Here is a 21445-nt window from a genome sequence, read left to right as displayed (position 1 = left end):
ATGCATCGGTTTCCTTTCAACTCACCATCGCCCGAGCTACCAGAGGATTTAGAGCCATTCTGTGAAGGGGGTAAAAAAACAACAGCAGCTTTCTCAAATTTCTGGTTCAGTACACAACCCACACTCTGCTTACATAATGAGGATTTGAAGAGGACACATTTTTGCACAAGAATTAAACGGGAGTGTGAAAGTGGAGGCATTTGTAGTGTGTCCTGCTCTGATTGAAACCACAACGTGGGCGCTGACGTGCCTTCACATCAGTCTCTGACACACGGTTAGTCTTGCCTGGACACATGAGGTGTGTGGTCGACTCATAGCCAAGTCATAAAACACCTTTGAATCGCGACTAAAACCACAGGAATCCTGTAAGGGCAGGTGACCTCTGCTCACCTCAGGTGACCGTGTGTGGGGCATGTTCACGGCCCGCTTGAGCCGTTTCACCGCCTCGGTGATGGCCGGCGTCTCCACCTCGTCCAGAGAGCAGCACAGGTTCTTTACAGACTGCACCACCCTCTCCACCGCCTTGTATTGCGTGTTCTGCAGACACAGAGGTGAGAGAGAGAACATCATGTAATGTGCCCTCTGTCATAACCCATTTCCCCATACCCAAATTCACTCACACTCGACCTGGACCAGTTGCAACTAGGTACCGAGAACAAGGTTTGTTCATTGAACTACACGCTTTGGTGCTAATCTCTGGCTTATTTTAGAAGAAAATGAATACATGTGCTTAAATCTGGTTGCCTGTATTTCAAAATAAAACTAAAGGAAACATTCAATATAAAGTGAAAAGATATTAAACTACAAACAACCTAAAAGAGTTTATAGACTTAATAAAGGTTAATAGGTTAATTTTCAATGGAGACAGAGTGAAACATCTCACACATAATACACACACATACATATAAACATCATAAACACATCTTATTTCTCACATACAGACAAAGCATCAAGAAATAAGCAGAGGTGTGAGTGTCTTGTGGTCTATGCAGATTAACAATTTCAGCCTGATTTTGCCAGGATTTTGTTGTAGCCGACAAATTTCCAGTGTCGTGCCCGAATATGAAAAGTCTACGATAGGCTACGATAGATAGGCTACATGATCTTGTTATGTGGCCAATCTCCCGACCAAGACGCAGGCAAGAATTTGGGGTTCTCTGATCCCCTAGTCTGACATGGTCAATCGTAAAAGACCATCGTGGAAGACAAAATCAATTGTGTAATCTGCATAGGCCATGTGTGTCCTAGTGTTCAGAGGATGAGCAACACTGACCTCATTCTGAAGGAAGATGTTGACTTGATTGTGGTAGCCCTCCAGGTAGTCTGCCAGGCCCTGTCTGTCATTATACAGGAAATAGATGAGTGTGAATAGAGCAAGAGAGACTGACAGGTTTGGGATTTTACGGGCAAATCTAAAAAGTCTAAAAGTCTGGACGTCTGGCTCTCACCGAGTAATGGTCTCTTTGAATGGCCGGTCCACATTGCCCATGTACTTCTCCAGGTCAATGGTGGATGTATCATCCTCTGCCTGCAGACCAACGACAACACAATATGTTGACATCCCCGTGAAATAATTATCAACAACAAAATGCTCTCATATGGGAGCGTTTGGGGAATTCCACAAACTGATAATAGGCTATGGGGGAGGACAGGATTGTGTTGCACTGGGGATGTTTGGTTACTCTTACTCAACACTGGTTGAAGTACTGCAGATTGCACTTTCCCCTGTGCTTGTCTTAAGGAGGCAGACCTACCCACAGCTGGCCTGTTATGACAAACTGAACCCGACTGCTCCTATGCAACTCCCTTACATTATCATAATGCTTTTAGTGCAATACCCGACTATGTTGTTGTCTAGAGTTTTGTTTATTAAAAATAAGGGCTAATAAGGGTATTCTCAATTTCCAACATGAAAAGGAAAAATAAAGTGAAAAATAAAGGTTTTTATTTTCTTCATGATGAGCAGTTTACAGCCTTACAATCAACCCTGTTGTTTACCCAACCTCCTCAGCACAAACCTGTCTGACAACTGCAGCTTCAGGGCACTGATGATTCATGACAACACATCATGAATAACCGCTGCTAAGATGAGCTTCCCTTGAGAAAGGATATGACTGTGTTTGTATGTGTGTCTGAGAGTGTGTGTGTTTCTGTATGTGTATGTGTGTGTGTGTGTGTGTGTGTGTGTGTGTGTGTGTGTGTGTGTGTGTGTGTGTGTGTGTGTGTGTGTGTGTGTGTGTGTGTGTGTGTGTGTGTGTGTGTGTGTGTGTGTGTGCTTTCAATTACCAAAACACATTTACTGCTATTGACCTCCAGGTAAAAGCATAGCACCTACTGTAAATAACTGAGTCTAACACTGCTAATTCTGTGGCCCTGCTCTGTGAGCTCTGAGGGGCCTGAGCCCAAATGATACCTATTGCACTGAGTCTACCACTATTCACATTTTAAAATAATGACATTGGCAATACGATGAATGAGAGCTCAGGCTACCTCCTAAAATGTTCCTGTTTATGACAGAATGACAGGGGGAGTGTATATATGTGTGGTTGACGTTTCCTATACATAGGCTTTACTTGGGACGGCCACCCAGGTGTATGGATTCAAGAATATTTCTGGAAATGGTTTCCTTTGTGGTTTGGGACACCCCTATGGGATGTGATTTAAAATAAAAAATAAAAATTATCCGAGTAGGTTTGTTTATGTGTGTGTACGTACCGTGCGGGCCAGGTCTCGGCTCATGGTGATCTGAGGCAGCAGCTGGAGTTTTATCTCGGCTTCCCACTTCCTGCAATTCTGCACGTACTCATGGCTGCCCAGGCTGTGCTTGCTGTGGACAAAGGCCTCGCTCAGGGTTAAAGGTCAACACTCACTCCCTCTACTACCATTAGCTATGGGACTTGTTCTGATTCTAAACCTGCTACTGCTTGAAATGGAACACAGCGTTATCTTTAGAGATTACGTCATCACTGACATTGTTATAGTTATAAACGGAAATAAATATTAGTTTTGGCAGCAAGACATAACTGTAGTCAGAATTATACTTTCAGTATAAAAAAAACATTCACAAAAACATTTACAGTTGTAGTGATGTTCCCTCAACTACCAAATTAACCCAGTCAGTAAATGATGACCACCGTCGTGCTAGTGCAGTGGGCCATACAGGTTTTTGTCAAAGGTATTTTTTCTGGGCTTTTGTCCCCCCAAACAACTTTTGGTCAATGATTTCCAGGACATTGGGACACCAGGAAACATGCAACTACGTGTGCATGCAGCTCTAATAAGATGATAAGGAATAGACGCTTTTAGTCATCAGGGGCCATGCGCGCGCACACACACACACGCGCGCGCACACACACACACACACACACACACACACGCACACACGCACACACGCACACACGCACACACGCACAAAAAAACACATTCAAATACACATACAAGGAGATTCAGGATGGAGAGAAATTGAGAGGTGTGATTTATGTTCTGCTGAGAACTTTAAGGATTGAGTGGCAGTCTTATTATTTACTGCTGTGCAGTACATCTGGCTCTAGTAATGTTTGCAATACTAGATTTAGTGGGACTCAAGTGTAGAGTTTTCATTGTGCTGTTACAATTCATTAACTAAAGACACTAAAAATAGATGACAATAAAAAATGTACAATGCAATGAGACACATTCTGAATGTCAGCAAAGGGCTTTAGTCTTAAAGACAAACAGACATGGATGCAAACCAAAGCACCACAAACAAACACATGTGAAGAAATCAGGGAATTACAGTCTCTGACAACAGTCTTAGAACATGCAGGATCACACACACACACACACACACACACACACACACACACACACACACACACACACACACACACACACACACACACACAAACACACACAAACACACACAAACACACACACACGGTTCTGCGCAATGCATTAAGTCAAGGTCATTCCCGCCCTTCACTCTCCTGTGCCTATATTTATTGGGTGTAAAGAAAACATTTCCCTAAAACAATTACAGTCAAACATTTCCCAAAACAGAGTTACGCTCTAGTCACTCTGTGTTTGTGTTTGGGGAATGTTGGCAGTAATCTCTCTTCCTCTGCTAAGCCATCAGACTCAGTTAGCTGTCATTACCAAGGCAGGATTTAGTGCCTCAGAAACTTGAGAGATGTAATGAGTAAGGTACTGAAAAAACAAAGAACTGATTAACTGTTCAGTGTAACGGAGACCACAGGCAAAGAATATAATATTGAGAGCCGCCGTGTTGTGTGTTTGTCTGGGCATTTGATGGTAAACATCATTTAACTCTGCTCCAAGAAGGAATGTCCCTGAGAGACCACAGACATAAAACTGTGTCATTATCACCAATAGTGTAAGCTAAAGGGGGACGTGACAGGAGAAAAAGACTGACTCAGCGAGGGAAAGAGGAGAAAGAGAGAGAGAGAGAGAGAGAGAGAGAGAGAGAGAGAGAGAGAGAGAGAAAGAAAGAAAGAAAGAAAGAAAGAAAGAAAGAAAGAAAGAAAGAAAGAAAGAAAGAAAGAAAGAAAGAAGACGATGTGAACTTACTTCTGCAGAACTTCTTCCTGACCGCAGACCTTGAGCACGTAACTGCTGATGTCCACCTGGTTGAGGTCGTCGTGGACCCAGCAGAGAGCCTGCATGATCAGCAGCTCCACAGGAGAGCTCACTACAGCCCAACAGCGAGGGGACACAGAGTTAGAGGGAGAAAGAGAGCCCACTCAAGAGACCAAACAAACAGGTTGGGGAGCGCACTATTTCAGAAGGAGCCAGTAAGGCTTACTAAAGTATTCTAGCGGTCAGCTAGAGAAGCTGCTAATCCAGGGGACAACTATCACATGATGTAGGGTGTCCTGGTCCTGTGGGGGTTCAAGACTTAATGTCCAACTATTGCCTAAACAACTAACTAGTTCCTATAAACACTATAAACCACCCAGTAATAAAACAGGTTCAATTTGACAGATCTGCTGTTTGCTTTCTTTCTTTTGCTGAACTTCTTGCCAATAAAGTTCCTTTTCATAATAATAATAATAATAATAATAATAATAATATACTGTATATATGATGTATATATTGTATAGGGAGACCCCTCGTTTCCGATGTGTTCTGGCTCCACTGATTCCCCTTCATGTCACTTGATTGACAGGCCTGACATGCCCCCCCCCCCCCCACAACCCCAACCCCCCCTCTCGCTCACTGTTGGTTTTGGAATCTTGACTCCACCACTTAGAATTATTGGATTCAATCACCCCCCCCCCCCCCCCCCCACCCCCACCCGGCTTCTCTACTATGCAACACATTCCACCCGGACTCCCCCAGTTCTACGCGCACGATGCCAGAATACACACAAGCACCGGAGTTTGTTTGAATACTTCTTGACCTGTTCGTTGATAGCAGGAAACACAAAAAGAAATGTTTTAATAACGTCTTTCAAGGGCTGCTCTGGTTTCACAAGCAGAGTGGAGGGGGAACAAGGGAAAGGCTGACCTCGTCAACTTTCTCGCAGGTCAGCTAAGGAGGGCGTTAGTGGGTTTCTAGTAGGGGTGGGGTAGGAGGCCGGCTGAGCCAAGGCATAGCTAGCATTAGCGTGCATTAGCGTCCCTCCCTCCGTTCCAGCAGAGGGGAGATAAAGAGAGTGCGTGCCCAAAAAACGGTCAGCCCCCTCCCTCTCATTCCTGCCATGTGGCTCTGCTCTCGCTCTCGCTGTGTTGGTCTCCGCTCTCCGTGCCAGCCCACAGACCCACGCATCACCACCCAAGGCTCCAGACACACACACACACACACACACACACACACACACACAGAGTACTGGAATGGGCCTCTGGATCTCTGAATCAGAAGCGGAACATTCTAGTCAGATAGATGGTGTGTGTTGTGCGAGTCTCTCTCTGCATGTGTGTGCGTGTCTGTGTGTGTGTGTGTGTGTGTGTGCATTAATAGGCCAATGTATGTATATACGTACACATGACGGAGAGAAAAAAGTAAAACATAAAGAACAAACAGATAGCGTGTCTCTGGGAAAGGAGGAGAGATCCAGCTAGAGGCTTGCTGTGCACACATTCATTCTTCTCGCCCACTGCAGGGCCTGAGAGGGGCGCTGCCTCCTCACTCTACGGGCTCTTTGGGGTGGTCTGCGTGGAGGCCTGCGGGGACCGGCGCTAAAGTGCCAGAGAATGGCACATCGTGAGGGGGAGCTGGAGCAGCCAGAGGGCCTGCCCCGTCGCCAGGGGCAACCCACATGGCTCTGGAATGCAAGAACAGCACACTAGGGAGTGGGAGGGGAGCTCGGAGGGGAGTCTACAGTCACAAATTAAACCACTCAAAGCAATGATCTTTGTCAGGAACGCTAACTGGAGCACTAAACAAGCACTGTACACACACACACACACACACACACACACACTCACACACTACTGATGCGGGTGAGCAAAACCTCACGTCCAATCGGCTGACTAGCGGGCCGTGGTGGTTCTGGAGCTCAACTGTTTAGGCCTGGAGTAGAGTAAAAATCAAAACAACACAACACTGAACAACACAATCCGGTGAACTGCTGTGGAGATGCAACACAATTCAAGTCATCAGAGAGAGTGAGACGCAGGAAAAAATGATCCCAGCTTTCTACACCTGACTGAGGTTAACCCCAGCCTCTGCTTTCTCACACAACCTGCTGTGGAATCCGAGGAATGACCAACCAGCCACACTGGAGCTTAGCATTAATCTCTAATTAAACAAACCCAGGCGCCATTTTGTGTCTAGTCAGCGCAGTTGCCAGTCTACGCCACTGTGTAAACCAGGTGGGTTCTGCCACAGGCTCATCCGGTCTGCCCACTTCTCAGTTCCCTTCCCAGAGTGCACTGGGCTCTCGGCCCACTGGGGGGCGTGAGATACAGGCTGGACGGCTCCGCCAGCCCAGGGGAGAGAAAGCCACTCCAGGGGTTCTTTCTCTGGGTCACTCCACGGAGGACTGAGGGCCATTGTTCCATAGCGCTGATCCTAAACCTCACTCCGTCCCTGTGGCGAAGTCTCAGCATCTCAGCACTAACTGGGTCAGCGTCTCACAGAGGGGGGAGTAGGAGAGGAGACGCGAGCGAGCGAGACCATCATGGCTGACCACTGCCCAGACACAAGGGCAGTGCAGGGGCAGCGTGGCACCATGGCAGCTTAGGCCTCGGGTCTGACCCACACACATCCACGTCTGCATGCACCTCTATGCAGGCCCTCAGTAAGCACACCTCACATCACACATGCTTCCTCTCATACACACACACTACTTTCTGCAGCTCTGTGTGTGTCTCTACTGACTTGCATACACCTTTATCCACAAAAACAAACATATACTCACACTCTCCCAAAAACATTCTTTCTCTTTGATGCCCTCTCACACATCCACAGAAATGTTATCCCTCACACACACATACAAACACAAACACACACACTCTTACATGCGGTTTCTTTCTCTCTCTCTCTCTCGTGCACGCTCTCTCTCTCTCGTGCAAACACACACACACACTCACAGCAACTCAGTATGTGCTCAGAGGGACAGCCGAGGACAAAGGCATCCACCAAGCTGTGGGCCAGCCAGCTGAATTCCTCCATACAAAAGCCTTGTAGTCTTGATTCGTTGCCAGGAAGGAACCGAGGTTAGCGGCCTGACATGAAAAGGGGGCCCACAGTGCCCCAAAACCAGGCCGCCTGGAGAGCACCCCGAGCCAGACCCACCGGCCGCTCACCAGACCGGCCTCCTCAGCGCTGCAGGAATGGGCAACAGGGTCAGCCAATGAGAGGACTTGAGGAAGATGGCTCTCTCGTACACACACACACACATACAACACACACAACATACACAACACACACAAACAAACACTCAGAGTGGGAACAGAAGGCAGAGGGCTGAAGTACAGACTGCACACTGTGCCGTTGCATACACACAGAGGGAAAGTGGGCATACTTCCCAAAGAACAACCTGCCGACACACACACCAACCAAGCTCCCAGTGTTCACACGAAAGCTTTGATGCTGGTCTCTAGTGCAAATCTGAGGAATATCAGAAACAATTCTGTTCTGGCTGGTGGCAGCCATGCTGTCTGGAGTTAGTGGGTTCCAATTACATATCCAAGGTCTTGTTTTAGATCTAAGGTAAAGATGATGTTTGGTTTGGTACCCTGATTTGACCATGGAAAATCACTTAGAGATTTGCATCTCTTTTGCGAGTGATCTCGGGCCAAGAAGGGCAGCACACAACAACCACAAAAACAATCAACAACTATAACACACCCAACCCAACCCAACTCAACGCACCAAAAACTGAATCAGAATCAAATGGCTGTAGAGATGAAGAGCGGCAGCTTCTAATACTTCTGCAGCTCATTCCAACATTAGAACACATACCTGCCTCGCCAAACTCCAATCTTATGGTCGGAACATCCAACACCATATTCCCAATCGAGGGTAAATTTGCTGCATTTGGTTGAATGGAGTGATAGATGCGGTCTTACCATCACAGGTGAAGGTGACGGGCTGCTGGGAGTCCGAGATCTCTATGGAAACCTTCACGCTGCTGCTGCTGTTGTTGTCTCCACCTGTGCCCCTCTGTGGAATCACCGGGCTCAAGACGTAGCCGGGGTTCGTCGAGAGGTCACTGTGCACGAACTTGGACCTCAGTCTAAGATTAGGACATAAAATCATATGAATACAGGAACAGAAGCTATGACCTACAGCACTACGTAGCCATATTCCCAGCCATATTGGAATTACGTGATAGAGCCACTGACGGCAAAATAATGTACACAATTCATACAACTGCCACTCTGTTCATTTCCTGTGCTTTTAATTGTACACGGTGACCAAAAAAATAAATGTGAATGAATCTTCTAATCATTTTAATTTAAAAACATGCTCTATCTCTGTTCATTTGGGTCACCAGTGGTGTCCACATACATGAAGGTAGGGGGCAACATGGCCCATGTTACTGTGCCGCTCGACAGTCTGCTTCTAAATGGGGGAGGTATGTAAAGAAGGCCCCACCCAAACAAGGCACTAAGAAAGCTGACTCACAGAAACAGAACACATAGGGAAAAGTCTATGCATGCACTCCCTTGCTTTACATGCACAAACATGCACAGGCTCACACGACTAAAGAACAGCGTAATCTCTGACATAGCACATAAGGGTAAACACAAACTTGATCACACAGACACATTAAGCAAACATGCACACATATAGGACATGCATTCACTGACATCTTAAAAGCAAAAAAGACTCACTAGCATGCATGCCCATGTCCGAGAAAGCTCACATGCATGCCCATGTCCGAGAAAGCTCACATGCATGCACAGGCATGAACATAGACACAAGACATGTAGTTAACATGTAGCTAACAGAGATGTTATGCATTGCTCAACCAGCAAAAGCTGCCTACCCCTTTGATATAGAAATCTTAGAAGATTGACTGTTCCTTTTAATTAACTGTGCCTTTTCATTTAATACAATTGTGGTTTCTGAACAGGTCTTGAGCTAAACACACTCTCAATCACACACAGACACCACAAAATAGCTTACATTGCAATGTCTTCACAGAAGGCTACAACTTCTAGGTTCTGGGCCTCCTTGTCCAGAAGGGTGGGGTACTTGGTGAGCACTTTTGTACTTCCCTTATTGAGCTGAAAGACAGAGACAGAGACAGAGAGACACACACACACACACACACACACACACGAGTGAGTTTACAGAGAACAGTGAAGAGGAGCTGACTGGACACTGCTTGTTCCACTTAGGCTTCCTGTTAGTAGGAAACGACTTTCGCCTCCTTTCGGGAAATTGTCAGGGAAGTGCGGAGTCATGCTGATGCCTCCGATGATGACATCGGCACTGGGGTGCGGAGTCTGAGGCGGGGATCTTGCGGCTCCTCCTAGACAGGAGGGGGAATGATCGGAATGTCGGGAATGTCAGAGCTTCCTGAGGAGGAAAACGGTGTCTGAGGCTGGGAGTTGGGAAAGACTGTTATTTTGTGTAAGCCAGTGAAATGTTTCCTTCATCTACTTTTGAGGAACATTTTGCACAGAATCAGTCATGAGATCTGCAAAGGTGCAAATGACATCAACTTCTCTTTGCATGTCTGTCTGTCTGTGGGTCTTCCTGTGTCTGTCTGTGTCTGTATCTTTAATGAAAGCATGTGTGTGCGCGTGTGTGTGTGCGTGTGTGTGAGAGAGAGAGAGAGAGAAAGTGAGATCAGAAAAAAAACTACTGAAATGAATCATCAGTTCTTCTGCATTCACTATGATTTCACCCTAGCTGACATCCTCAAACCCTCATATTACCAACCAGACACTCAGAGAGAATAACTAGCTCTCTGCAGAATTAAATCAAAGCCCAGATCCCATAATCAGCTGCTACTGTAATGGATCCGACCCTGACCCGGTGCAGCTCCGTGCCAGATCAGGTCTGGATTCGCTCCAGAACCAGCTACCATCTGGGCCCTTCATGAGCCTCCCTGCCCTGGTGCAGCTCTTGTTTACTTTAGCTTTGGTAAACAACACAAGTCACGCAGCAGGCGTAGTGGTATTTACACGGCGATGACTCAAACCCAAAACTGGCAGCAGAAGTCTGGAGTGGGCATGCAGGTCTGGTAAGTTGGCAGTAGGCATGCCTTTGTGCAGGACTACCACGGCACAATTACAGTATGCTCAAACACTCAGGCACAAGCACACACACTCAGGCACAAGCACACACACACACACACACACACACACACACACGCACACACGCACGCGCGCACGCACGCGCGCACGCACGCGCACACGCGCACACACGCACACACGCACACACGCACACACTCATGAGAAAGCCTGTCGTGTCTGACTTCCTCACACGACACAGACCCAGACGGTGGGGTAAGAGTGCGCGCAGAGAAGCGGAGAGGAGCGGTCATGTGACTCGTCATGTGACTCGCCACATTCAGAAATTATTCATCCGCTTCTCCTTTCCAGCGCGCTCGCGGCTGCCCTACATAAAACTGCATTCTCTACGACAACAACAGAAGCTGAGCGCCCGAGAGCCCGCTGGCTGGAGGCCAAGAAGAAGAGCGTGCAGTCCGCAGATCACAGAGGGCCTCGACCTATGCTCCACTGTGTGCAACAATGTGCTGCTATTTGCGTAATCACAATCTTGAACACTGTTGTTGTCATTTGAAAGAGCAATCCAGAAGTAGGTCTAATACCTCGCCCTTTACAGAGTGGCTCTGGGCCATAAAAGAACAATTACCGCCTACCTGTTCACGTGCCTCTTAAGAATCATATCAGTTCATGTTCATGGCAAACTGGCTTGCTATCATTATGCTGAGATGCTTGAATTCAAAATGACTGCTTGACCAAAGAAATGATGACATAAATGTGCAACCTCCAAACTGTTTAGGCTACTTCTTAAGGTGCTTGCACCCCAGCCCCCCAAAAATGCCAACAAACACTAACAAACACCAAGAGTTGGGTCAGTGTGTGCCGTTTGTGTGCATTTGTTGGGCTCTTTTGGATGGGGTTCAATGAGTTTAACATGTTTCTACGGTCATTATTCATCAGAAAGTTGGCTTCCTGAACAGTCTAATGTTAAGGTTTGTTAGACATTGTCTGGGCAGTGTTCAAGCACCTAAAAGTTACATGTGTTAATGCTGTAACTTGCATTACTTGAATGCTGCTACTAAAATGGGACAGAGGAAGTCGTGCCTGTGGGCATATGAAGTTGTGGGCCAAAGCACGTCACATCCCAGCCAGCTACCCCACAGAAACCTCATCAATAATGGGAACTACAGAGGGGCATAGGGAAGGAAGCCAATGGCTGAAGAGCTGTGTTTGAATATCATCAAGGGTGTCTCACTACTGAACTACACTGTTGAAGTCAAAAGCCAGTGGTGTTTTACATTATATGTGGAACCTGAAAAGATGGTGAAATAGCAGTCCCTCCTTCTCATACACATTGATACATACCTAGACAGACACACAGTCAGTCACAGATATAAAGACACACATACAAAGACAGACAAGCATACACATATTGACAAACAGTTACTGACACACCCATAGACAAACACAGACCGACAGTCACAGACACACAGTCACACACAGGCACACACAGTCACACACAGGCACACACAGGCACACACAGGCACACACAGGCACACACAGGCACACACACTGGCACCATGATGACTCCTCAGTTACAGTAGTCTTCAGGCCTACTGAGGAATGCACTGATGTCATGTATTTAGTCTGCATGCTAACGACTTCTGGGATTCAAGTTCAGGCATATTACAGGGTTCAAGTTCAGGCACATTGCCTTTTACAATTACAAGGCATAATTGTCCGACACCTCATTCACTGGCAAACGGTGCTCAGACAAATTATCACAGTTTCCAGCCTCATAGTGTCAGCTTTAGAAAAGGGGCATAGAGTATAGGTTTGGGCGAGGATTTGGACAGAGGTTAGAGTTGGCACTAAGGTTACAACTAATGGACTAAAAGGGCTTCTAGTCATTAAGGAAAAAGCAGTTCCCCTCACTATTGACTAGCAGCATGAGTGACTTGTGTTTGCAGATGTATATAAGTTAAGTGAAGTTAGTTAGTTGTACTTTATTTGTGGTGTCGGAAATCTGACATTTTCTGCTTGGACAGAGAGATCCCTCACACTCTCTCTTCCTCTTTATCAGAGAGCAGAGGAGCAGCTGAAACATTAGCCGTGACTTTCAGCCGTTGATGCATGACGCTCTGTCAACAGCGGGCCTATTTTACACAGCTAATCCTGGCCACGGTGACAAAACTGACACAGCCAGATAACCACACACACAGACATACATCAACCAAGATACAAATAAACAAAGACAGACACGCTCACTCACTCACACACACACACACACACACACACAAACAGGCACAGGAACAGACACACACACACAAGGATGACCTACAAGTGCATCTCGCATACACCTCACATACACCCTCATACACTCACATGTTTGCATGTCTACACAGGCACATATCTCTCACACACACACACACACACACACACACACACACACACACACACACAAACTTGAGGAAAGTGTCTCCATGACGTTGGGGTATCAGGTGACCCCACTGCAGGCGTAACCTGATGCTAGCGCGGTAGCGAGACATAAGGCCTGCTAGGATACAAGGCTGCCATGACAACGAAGAGCAGGCGGAACTGACTGACCGGCGTATCAGATGAGACAATGCAGGACAGAGGGAGCAGCTCAGGCCTGCACTTCACCCTCAGACAACACACACACACACACAACAAACTCCGACAACACTTTTTTTCCAGGGCCACATGGACTAGGCCTACACCTCAGAGACAGAGGAGAGGCAAGTATAAGTATAAGTATATTATATACTTTTTTGATCCCGTGAGGGGAAATTTGGTCTCTGCATTTAACCCAATCGGTGAATTAGTGAAACACAAACAGCACACAGTGAACACACAGTGAGGTGAAGCACACAGTAATCACGGCGCAGTGAGCTGCCTGCTACAACGGCGGCGCTCGGGGAGCAGTGAGGAGTTAGGTGCCTTGCTCAAGGGCACTTCAGCCGCGGCCCACTGGTCGGGGCTCGAACCGGCAACCCTCCGGTTACAAGTCTAGAGTGCTAACCAGTGGGCCACGGCTGCCCCCCGTAAAATACACATTCCCCCTTCCCATAAATCTGTATGCAGAAATAGCCTAGCTTTCAAATTCCCTTGAAATCGCTCTCCTTTCCTCCAGCATCTTAAACACACAGAAGACTTTCTACTTTCAAGTCATGCCACAGACTGGTGATAAGCGTCAGCCCGGAGCTGTGTGACTGGGTCAGCCAAGGACACTGAGGTAGCATATCAGTTTTTGAACAATTCTACACCTCCAGGGGAAAGTCTCTCTCTCTCTCTCTCTCTCTCTCTCTCTCTCGTGTGTGTGTAACTGCTCAGGTGACTGTGAGGGGCTCCAGGTTTATCGTATGATCTCGTATGGTCTGAACCTGTTTTTGTTCCATGTCCTGTATGTCCTCATTGTAACAGAAAACACAGAAAAATAACTCAGAAGACTGAGCGTCCTGGAAAATGATTTAACTCCGTGGCACATAAAACAGCACAGATGACCCAACATAAGGCAGCCTCAGATTTATAAATGAGTGCATGCTGTTAGGCTACATTTGACCTTATCTAAATCACAGTCACAGAGAGGCCATTAAATAAAACTGGACATACAAAGCCATGGACCAAAACAATCCATGACCATTTCAAAGAAGCTCATCAGTTACGGGAAGTTGCCTATATAGTAGCTTCATACTATGCTGCTAGAGCTCCCAGCCACCATAGAAAACTCTAGAAGGAGGGCCAACCCGAACAGGCAGTCCCCTGCTTTCTGTGGGAAATGTGTGACAGCGGTCGATTGTCCAGTTGAGACACCAAGCTACACAATGAGGCAGGAAGCAGACTTTCTGGGAAGACACACACACACACACACACACACACACACACACACATTACACACACACAGGACTGAGTAGTCTTACTAATTCAGATTGTGCTGAGGAAATCCTCTTTCTAACTCAAACACAGGCCAGTCAAAGGCAAACGTCAGATAAAATGGTGGAGGTTTGAAATAATGGAGTCCCCTTTGTTCTCTTCAAGAGGAAATAAGACTTCAAAAATCGGTGCTTTATTGTGCCAGGTTGGCATGGGAGAATGGACTCTACACGGACCAAAACTTCCACAAATGGACAAAAACTCGAACATTCCTAAAAAACAACACTTTAACAGACTTGCAGCAGAACAGGGTTGCATTACCAAACTTTTTCTTGGATCAAGAATGTGAAGCTAGTCAGTCATTAAGGAAATGAGAGGAAGATTTGTAAAGGTCTCAGGTCTGGTTCAGAAAGTAGAGTGGATTTAGTCGTCTACTGTAGTAGTGTTTCATTATGAAAATAAAACACACAGCTATTTTGGCAAAGCCCAGGGAATTCTTTATGAGGTGTCATTTCAGCCCTGACTAAGTGAAATGACGTCCTGCCTGATTTCTACCCTTCATCTTCAGTGTCTGACTAATAGACACAAATTTTTCAAACTATGAAACACTGATTTGACACCACTTTGAAATAATGACATAAATCTTTTCTTACTCAATATTTTGGCTGTGTAATACATTCCCATCAGCACAGAAATGCTGAGCTCTTAGCTTTGGCTACAACTACAGACTGTAGTGAGTCAGTATGCCAAGTTCCTCCCCTCTAATGGATATGGTTCATATTGGACAAGAAAAATATAATATCTATATTATAGATAATTATTTCTGGGTAATGTTTCTGGTTGCTGTATCAATGCCAGCCCTTACCTGGTTGTTATGGTGACTGGATGAGGTTGCTGGGATGTTGAGGGAGTGGCTTCTGGTGACGGCCGTTCCCGTCGAGGCCCGGCGAACAGTGGAGGTTTGTGGTGCCTTCACCTGGTCAGGTGTGCTGCTGGCGCTGGCTCCAGCCTCTGGCTCATCCAGCAGCACGGCGTCCCAGGGGTCCCTAGCTGCACCGCCCTCCCCACCACTCCCAGGCCTGGGGGGGCACGAGGAGCCTGGAGGGGCCGCTGCCCCCACCGCCTCCTCCTCCTGCTCCCCCTTGCGCATGGTGAGAGGGTCCAGGTCCAGCCACTCAAAGCGGCTGATGCTGGGGGGATCCACGGGCGCGGGAGGCGGCGCCGGCTCCAGGGATTTGGGCGGGGCTGAGTCCAGGTCCATGGTGGAGGACCGCTCGTTCTTCAGGTACTCCGAGGTGCTGGTAATCTTGTCGAAGAGCTTGGCCATTTCTGGGGAGACGGTGGGCGGCTGGAAGACCACAGGCGCCTGGATGGGCGTGAAGGGCATGAAGGGCGTCTGCTGGTAGCCAGACATGGGGAGGTAGGCGGGCATGGGCGGCGTGAAGCCGTTCTGGAAGGGGCAGGCGGGCTTGGGGAAGGGCGCGGAGGGGAACACCGCCGCCTGGGGGTGCGTGGGGGTGGAGAGGGACGAGGCGGAGGAGATGGAGATGGAGGAGCTCCAGGGGGAGCCGGCTACATGCTGCTGGAAGGGGACGGGGCTGTAGGCGTGCCCGCCAGGGTACGAGGCACTCAGGTTGCAGTTCAGCAGAGACGATGGCCGCGTCACCTTGCTGTTCATGTTGGTGTCGAACGTGGTGTCCAGCAGGATCTTCTCCAGCTCTTCGTTGGTCAGCTTGTTCACGTCGATGTTCTTGAGCGTGTCCTTCTCGCCGCGCTTCTTTGCCTCCGCCTCCGGAAATACGATGAGGTCCTTCTCTGGACGACCCGAGGCTACGATAGCAGCGGCGGCATCTGGCTTTACGGAGGGTCTGTTGGAGGACAAGGATGATAAGGACGATGATGACGACGCAGAAGTGAGGAGCGTGTGGCGTTTCTCGCGCTGCAGCTTGGCCAAGGCCTCCTCTTCCATACGCAAGGCCTCCTCCTTACCCACAACCCCCCGGGGCCGCATCATGCCGGGCGAGCCCGGAAGGTGGCCGTTGCCGCTGGAGATCTGGGCCATGGGGTCAGCTGGTCTGTGCCTCAGTCATGGAGACGCAGCAGGTGTGAAGATGGCTCTGCACAGGGAATACACTTCTGACAGCTAGAGGCAAGGAAGGAACAAAAAGAACATCGATAAAGGAATGTCTACAAGTCAAAATGCGTTCCTTAAAACAGGCTGTGTAAGATACCCTGGAAGAAAGCGGCCTAACAATCAATACTACAATAACATACAATACAAAACAACCAGAGGATTCTGCAAAATAACCAGAGGATGAGACATTTTTTAAAAACATAGCCTAATAGACTATAACAAACACATTCCTCGGCCTGCATAACAACACGACAAAACTTGCATTTCTGCATCTCAAAGCAAACACTGTCCACTGTGGGAAAAAACATTTTCAAATTAGCCTTTTCTTAGACGGCTATAAACGACACAGTTGACCACCAAGCTACTGAGTCCAGAACTCAGCATGTGGAGAGAGAGCGGAAAAGCCTATGCAGGGGAAAATAATCGAAACCAATCAAGGCCGACCAGCTCTGGAAATCCATAGCAGCCCTCTTCTGGGAGATGGAGAACCAGCAGCAGCCACCAAAGGCTGCCCAGGTTCAGTGGAGAATTACAGTCTAACCACATCAACTAGGCTACATTGCATTCACTCAATCTGCCAATCAATCAATCAATCGATCAATCCTACAACAGCAAAACAGGAAGAAAAGGATAAATAAAAATGACAAGAGTTCTCTTCCTGTAGTTGAGCAGCTCAGACCTGCATGGACTGCATGCATCCAGAAGGAGAGGACAAGAGATGCAGCAGCAACAGAAGCCTCTCCCATCCTCACAAGGCCAGAGTCAGGGGAGGGGATCAAAGCTTCTATTCCCTAAAATGCAGACCATCTCAACATTGAGGGCAACCATTTGTATAAGAACTGGATTTATTGCAGTGCTGTGTCAGGTATTCTCTCCACTTTTCATGAACTAGTAAGGTGTATAAGAACAATCACCATCCCTGCTGATGTGGTATCGGTAGGCACTGGCCTGTTCCTTTAATGGAGGGAAACAAACACACACACACTTTTCACTTTTTCACACACACAAACTGTGTAATCCAGCACTCTTTCTACTTTTCCTATGGTCCAGCTGAGAAGAACACCACTCTGAATAAGCCCATTTTTGTTTCCCTTGTCTTTCCCTCACACACACACTCACACACTCACACTCACACACACATATCTCAGTCTTTTCTTGAACTTCCCTTTCCCTTTTGTGACCCACCAGGCTCGGCAGGGGCCATTGTGTGCTGAGGAATTTGGCACGAGAGCCAAACCTGACTGCCACCCCTACTGAATGCAACCTCCACCCCTACCCCTACCCCTACCCCTGCCACTGCCACTGCCACCCCCATCCCCCCATCTGGTCTCCCTGGCACAGTGAGAACACAGGCGGGGCACTGCAGCCTTATCAGCAAGGAATTCATGCCTCCGCCATGCCACAAAATGAGTCCGCTCGCCAGGCAGGGTCACTCGAGATAAACACCTTAAAGAAAAATTGTGGAGAAACTGGAGAAGAATTCCAGAAAGTAAAGAAAATTCTTTATGTTCTGCAGAAGAACCAGACAAGTTGCTCATAGTGCTATAGGCTTTTTGTTCATTTAAAGAACACAGGTCAAGTAAACAACAGGCGCTTTAGCGCCAGGAGTGGCATGGTTACAAAGACACACAACAACTCACTGCAACATGAGCCGCCACATCACTGCCAGATAATTCAACTGTAATCCCAACTCCACAACCACAGTGTGGCAAAAGACAGCTGATTAAGCACGTGTGTGTGTGTATACACACATTTTACCATTTTCACACACAGTTTACCTCGACTGTGCTGATAACTTTGATATGCCAGTGACCCACAGACACACCGTTGCTGTCTGCTGCAGCCACAAAAGGAGAAACTCCAATTAAAGACCAGGGGCCGAACTGAAGGGAAATCATAGCCTTCACCATCAACTTTCAGGACAGTACCGGAGGGTGGCATGACTAAGGAACACTGATTTGGTGCTCAATGTATCAAAAAGAGATCATGGAGATGTAGACCTATAAAGCTAGTCTAGTTGCCTTCTCAATTGACTTTGGATGACAATTATGTCCATGAAAACAACTCGAATGGCTCCCCAGTCTGCTGTTACCATAGCTACCTCTGAATATCAGTGCGCTAGTAGAGGTAGTGTTTTAATCAGAGAGCAAGACAAATACATTCTTGCCTGACTAGACAGATTTAACAACACACAGGCCCTACACAAAAAAAACAATAAACAAACTACAGTTCCATACTGCCTTAAATGGGTCAGTCAATGATGTGACCTAATGCTGTATTGTCCTGTTCCCATTCTGGTCGTAGACCTCAGCATTTACAGCATGCTTCCTCCACTGCATACATTTTAACAACCTTCCTACTGCTGTTCAAAGTCCTCCAGAATTTAGCCCTTAAGAGAGGGATGTCTAACTGGGTCACACACAGGGCCTTCACCTATGTTTGTACAGTTATCATCACCAAGCTATTCACTTCAAAATATACTGTACCTAGAGGAAAAGTATAGAGAATGTAGAACTCTCAATGGTATTTCATCGTCACTTGATGCTTAGTACTACAACCCAACACCACAACAGAAACACACAGACACAGATGTGCATGCACACACACGCACACACGCGCGCGCACACACACACACACCTAATTATCAAGGATTCAGCTTTACAAACTCTAGCCTAGTCACATATCAGTCTCTGTGGACCTGTGACTACCCAGAATGCTTTAGGGCTATAGCTCTATGGGGATTGGCAGTATGTAGGCTGGTGAAGACTAGCCTAGGTCTAACTCTCCAAAGCCTCAAAGTTAAATCATGACTAATTTCTATTTCACTTAGTGTTACATCTTGGGTCTTCAATCTGAACTGTAGCTTGTCAGTGCATTTACTTGGGTCACACAGCTGTAATCACAGCTCTTGCAATAGCTGGGCTAAGACACTTTCTCTGCAAATACAGGAGAGCACGTGACTTATCTAACCTCTCACTGCTGTCTTCACGGAGAAACCATGCTGGGTAGCTGGCCATTGTACTTGTAAATGAAAGAGGATCTCTGTTTTATGTGTCTTTGTATGATTGTGTAGCAGCAGTGCAGCATAATAAGGCCAGTCAACCATGATAAATCTTAGGGGATAAGAGATGCAGACATTCAGTCTTCAGCCTGGTTGTATGAACCATTGCTAAAACTGTCTACAGAGATGGTCTTCTAGGAAGTAGCCACTACGGTGACATGATTTCCTATGAATAAGAAAAGAAAAACTAGTGGGTGTGGGAATCAAATAAGAGGATGTTACCCAGCAGAAGAACAGTACGCGCATCCCATCGGCATATGTTTCCATGAGTGAAATGAGCTTAAACTTTCACAGGACGCGGATGTAACCAACACACTTAATGATGTGAGAGCACCGCTCTAGGTTATAAAACAAAATCCCTACTTCACTATTGGTCTGTTTATCCACCTGCTCACATGTTTATAGCCTTCCATACAGCCAGCCTTTAACAATAACAGACCATCATCATGAAACTGGCTTCGATCACAGTATCAATAGCGGAGTTGAAAAATATAATCTCAAAATTACTAGGAAAAGACTTTGGAACCACAATTACCACCATCTTAATAATGTAGAAAATACATAGCAAATAACTGCCATCTCTTGATGTATGGACCACCATTCTGCTGCCCACTATTTCTCCCAGTTGGGAGTCTGGGTCTGTGGTTTATTTATAGGTGCCTCCATCTTGAGCAAGGTTGACAGGGAAATGTGGACTACACAGCTGGCGGAGAGTGCAGGTCACAGCACAGTTCAGATCTCTAGCTTATCTCTCATCCCAATGCCACACAAATGTCTGCAGTCAGCTGCAGAACATTAAAGAGCATCCTCTTGAAGATGGCGAGAATATCTACTTGCCTGAGTCATCCTTGACTTGACAAACTTGGATTTAGTATGACTGCGTGCATTAGACTGTCAGACATGACAGGCTAGAACATGGATGGTGCGGCCAGATATTACAGATGTTGCCAATTGCAATCATCCATGAACGTCAAGACCAAAAGGGATGATATTAAGTCGACCTGGCATAATTGTAAAAATCCGTCAGAGAAGCCACAGTGGACTGCATCCCCACAAATATTTGACAAGCTGCCTGTAGTCTCGTTAAGAAACCCAAGCTCTTCAATCTAATCTGGTATCCACCAGAAAACCAACTCATTCAGTCTGCATCCATAGAGGCATAATAACATCACCAGACACTAGCCTTAAAGTATTTTCTATACTTTGCACCACACAAATATGCCAAATGCCAAAGGTTTATCCATAAGAACAGACCAGGTCTTGTTCAACCTGCATGAACAGACTTTCTGTGAATCTGCTGATGGACCCTCTGATACTGCAGGAGTTCAGCAGCTCATGTCTTCAGTGTATAGGCTACTAGCTAATTGGGCTCTGCTCATTGAACAAACAAAAAGCATCTATGCAATAACGCAAAAGGCTTTATAGAGAGACAGATCCAGCTCCATCTTAGGACCAAAGCTACATCATAGGCCAGTGCCATCACATTCAGTTTCTATTATTATTATTTTGATCACAGAAATGGAGATCAGTCTAACTCAAATTATGAGTAGGACAAACTCCCCTGCCTGATTTGTGTCTCTACAGACAGAGACACACGTGAGACCTGCTCCTCCAGTCTGTATGCCAGCTTACATCAGCAACTTCTAAAGGCAGAGAGGGAGACACCCACTGACAATGGCTGCAGGATAACCCAAATCAAAGTTCACACTTCCCAGTGTTCATAATGCA

The 21445-nt window shown here is 46.9% G+C and overlaps 1 protein-coding gene across 1 annotated transcript in view; it reads right to left on the bottom strand.

Moving 5' to 3' along the window:
* pik3c2a (phosphatidylinositol-4-phosphate 3-kinase, catalytic subunit type 2 alpha) overlaps positions 1 to 21445 on the bottom strand; it is a 39042-nt gene that overhangs the window by 16477 nt on the left and 1120 nt on the right. The window contains exons 2-10 of the mRNA XM_042108952.1: positions 15388 to 16665; positions 9577 to 9677; positions 8514 to 8680; positions 4567 to 4687; positions 2716 to 2827; positions 1449 to 1528; positions 1274 to 1337; positions 391 to 537; positions 26 to 59 (exon numbers count right to left, since the gene is read on the bottom strand). Of these exons, the coding sequence (XP_041964886.1) occupies positions 26 to 59; positions 391 to 537; positions 1274 to 1337; positions 1449 to 1528; positions 2716 to 2827; positions 4567 to 4687; positions 8514 to 8680; positions 9577 to 9677; positions 15388 to 16584 (2023 nt within the window). The 5' untranslated portion in view covers positions 16585 to 16665. The remainder of the gene's footprint in view (positions 1 to 25; positions 60 to 390; positions 538 to 1273; positions 1338 to 1448; positions 1529 to 2715; positions 2828 to 4566; positions 4688 to 8513; positions 8681 to 9576; positions 9678 to 15387; positions 16666 to 21445) is intronic.

The sequence above is a fragment of the Alosa sapidissima genome, chromosome 11 (genome assembly GCF_018492685.1).
Source record: "Alosa sapidissima isolate fAloSap1 chromosome 11, fAloSap1.pri, whole genome shotgun sequence".
Lineage (NCBI taxonomy): Eukaryota > Metazoa > Chordata > Actinopteri > Clupeiformes > Clupeidae > Alosa > Alosa sapidissima.
This window is presented reverse-complemented; position numbering and strand designations above follow the sequence as displayed.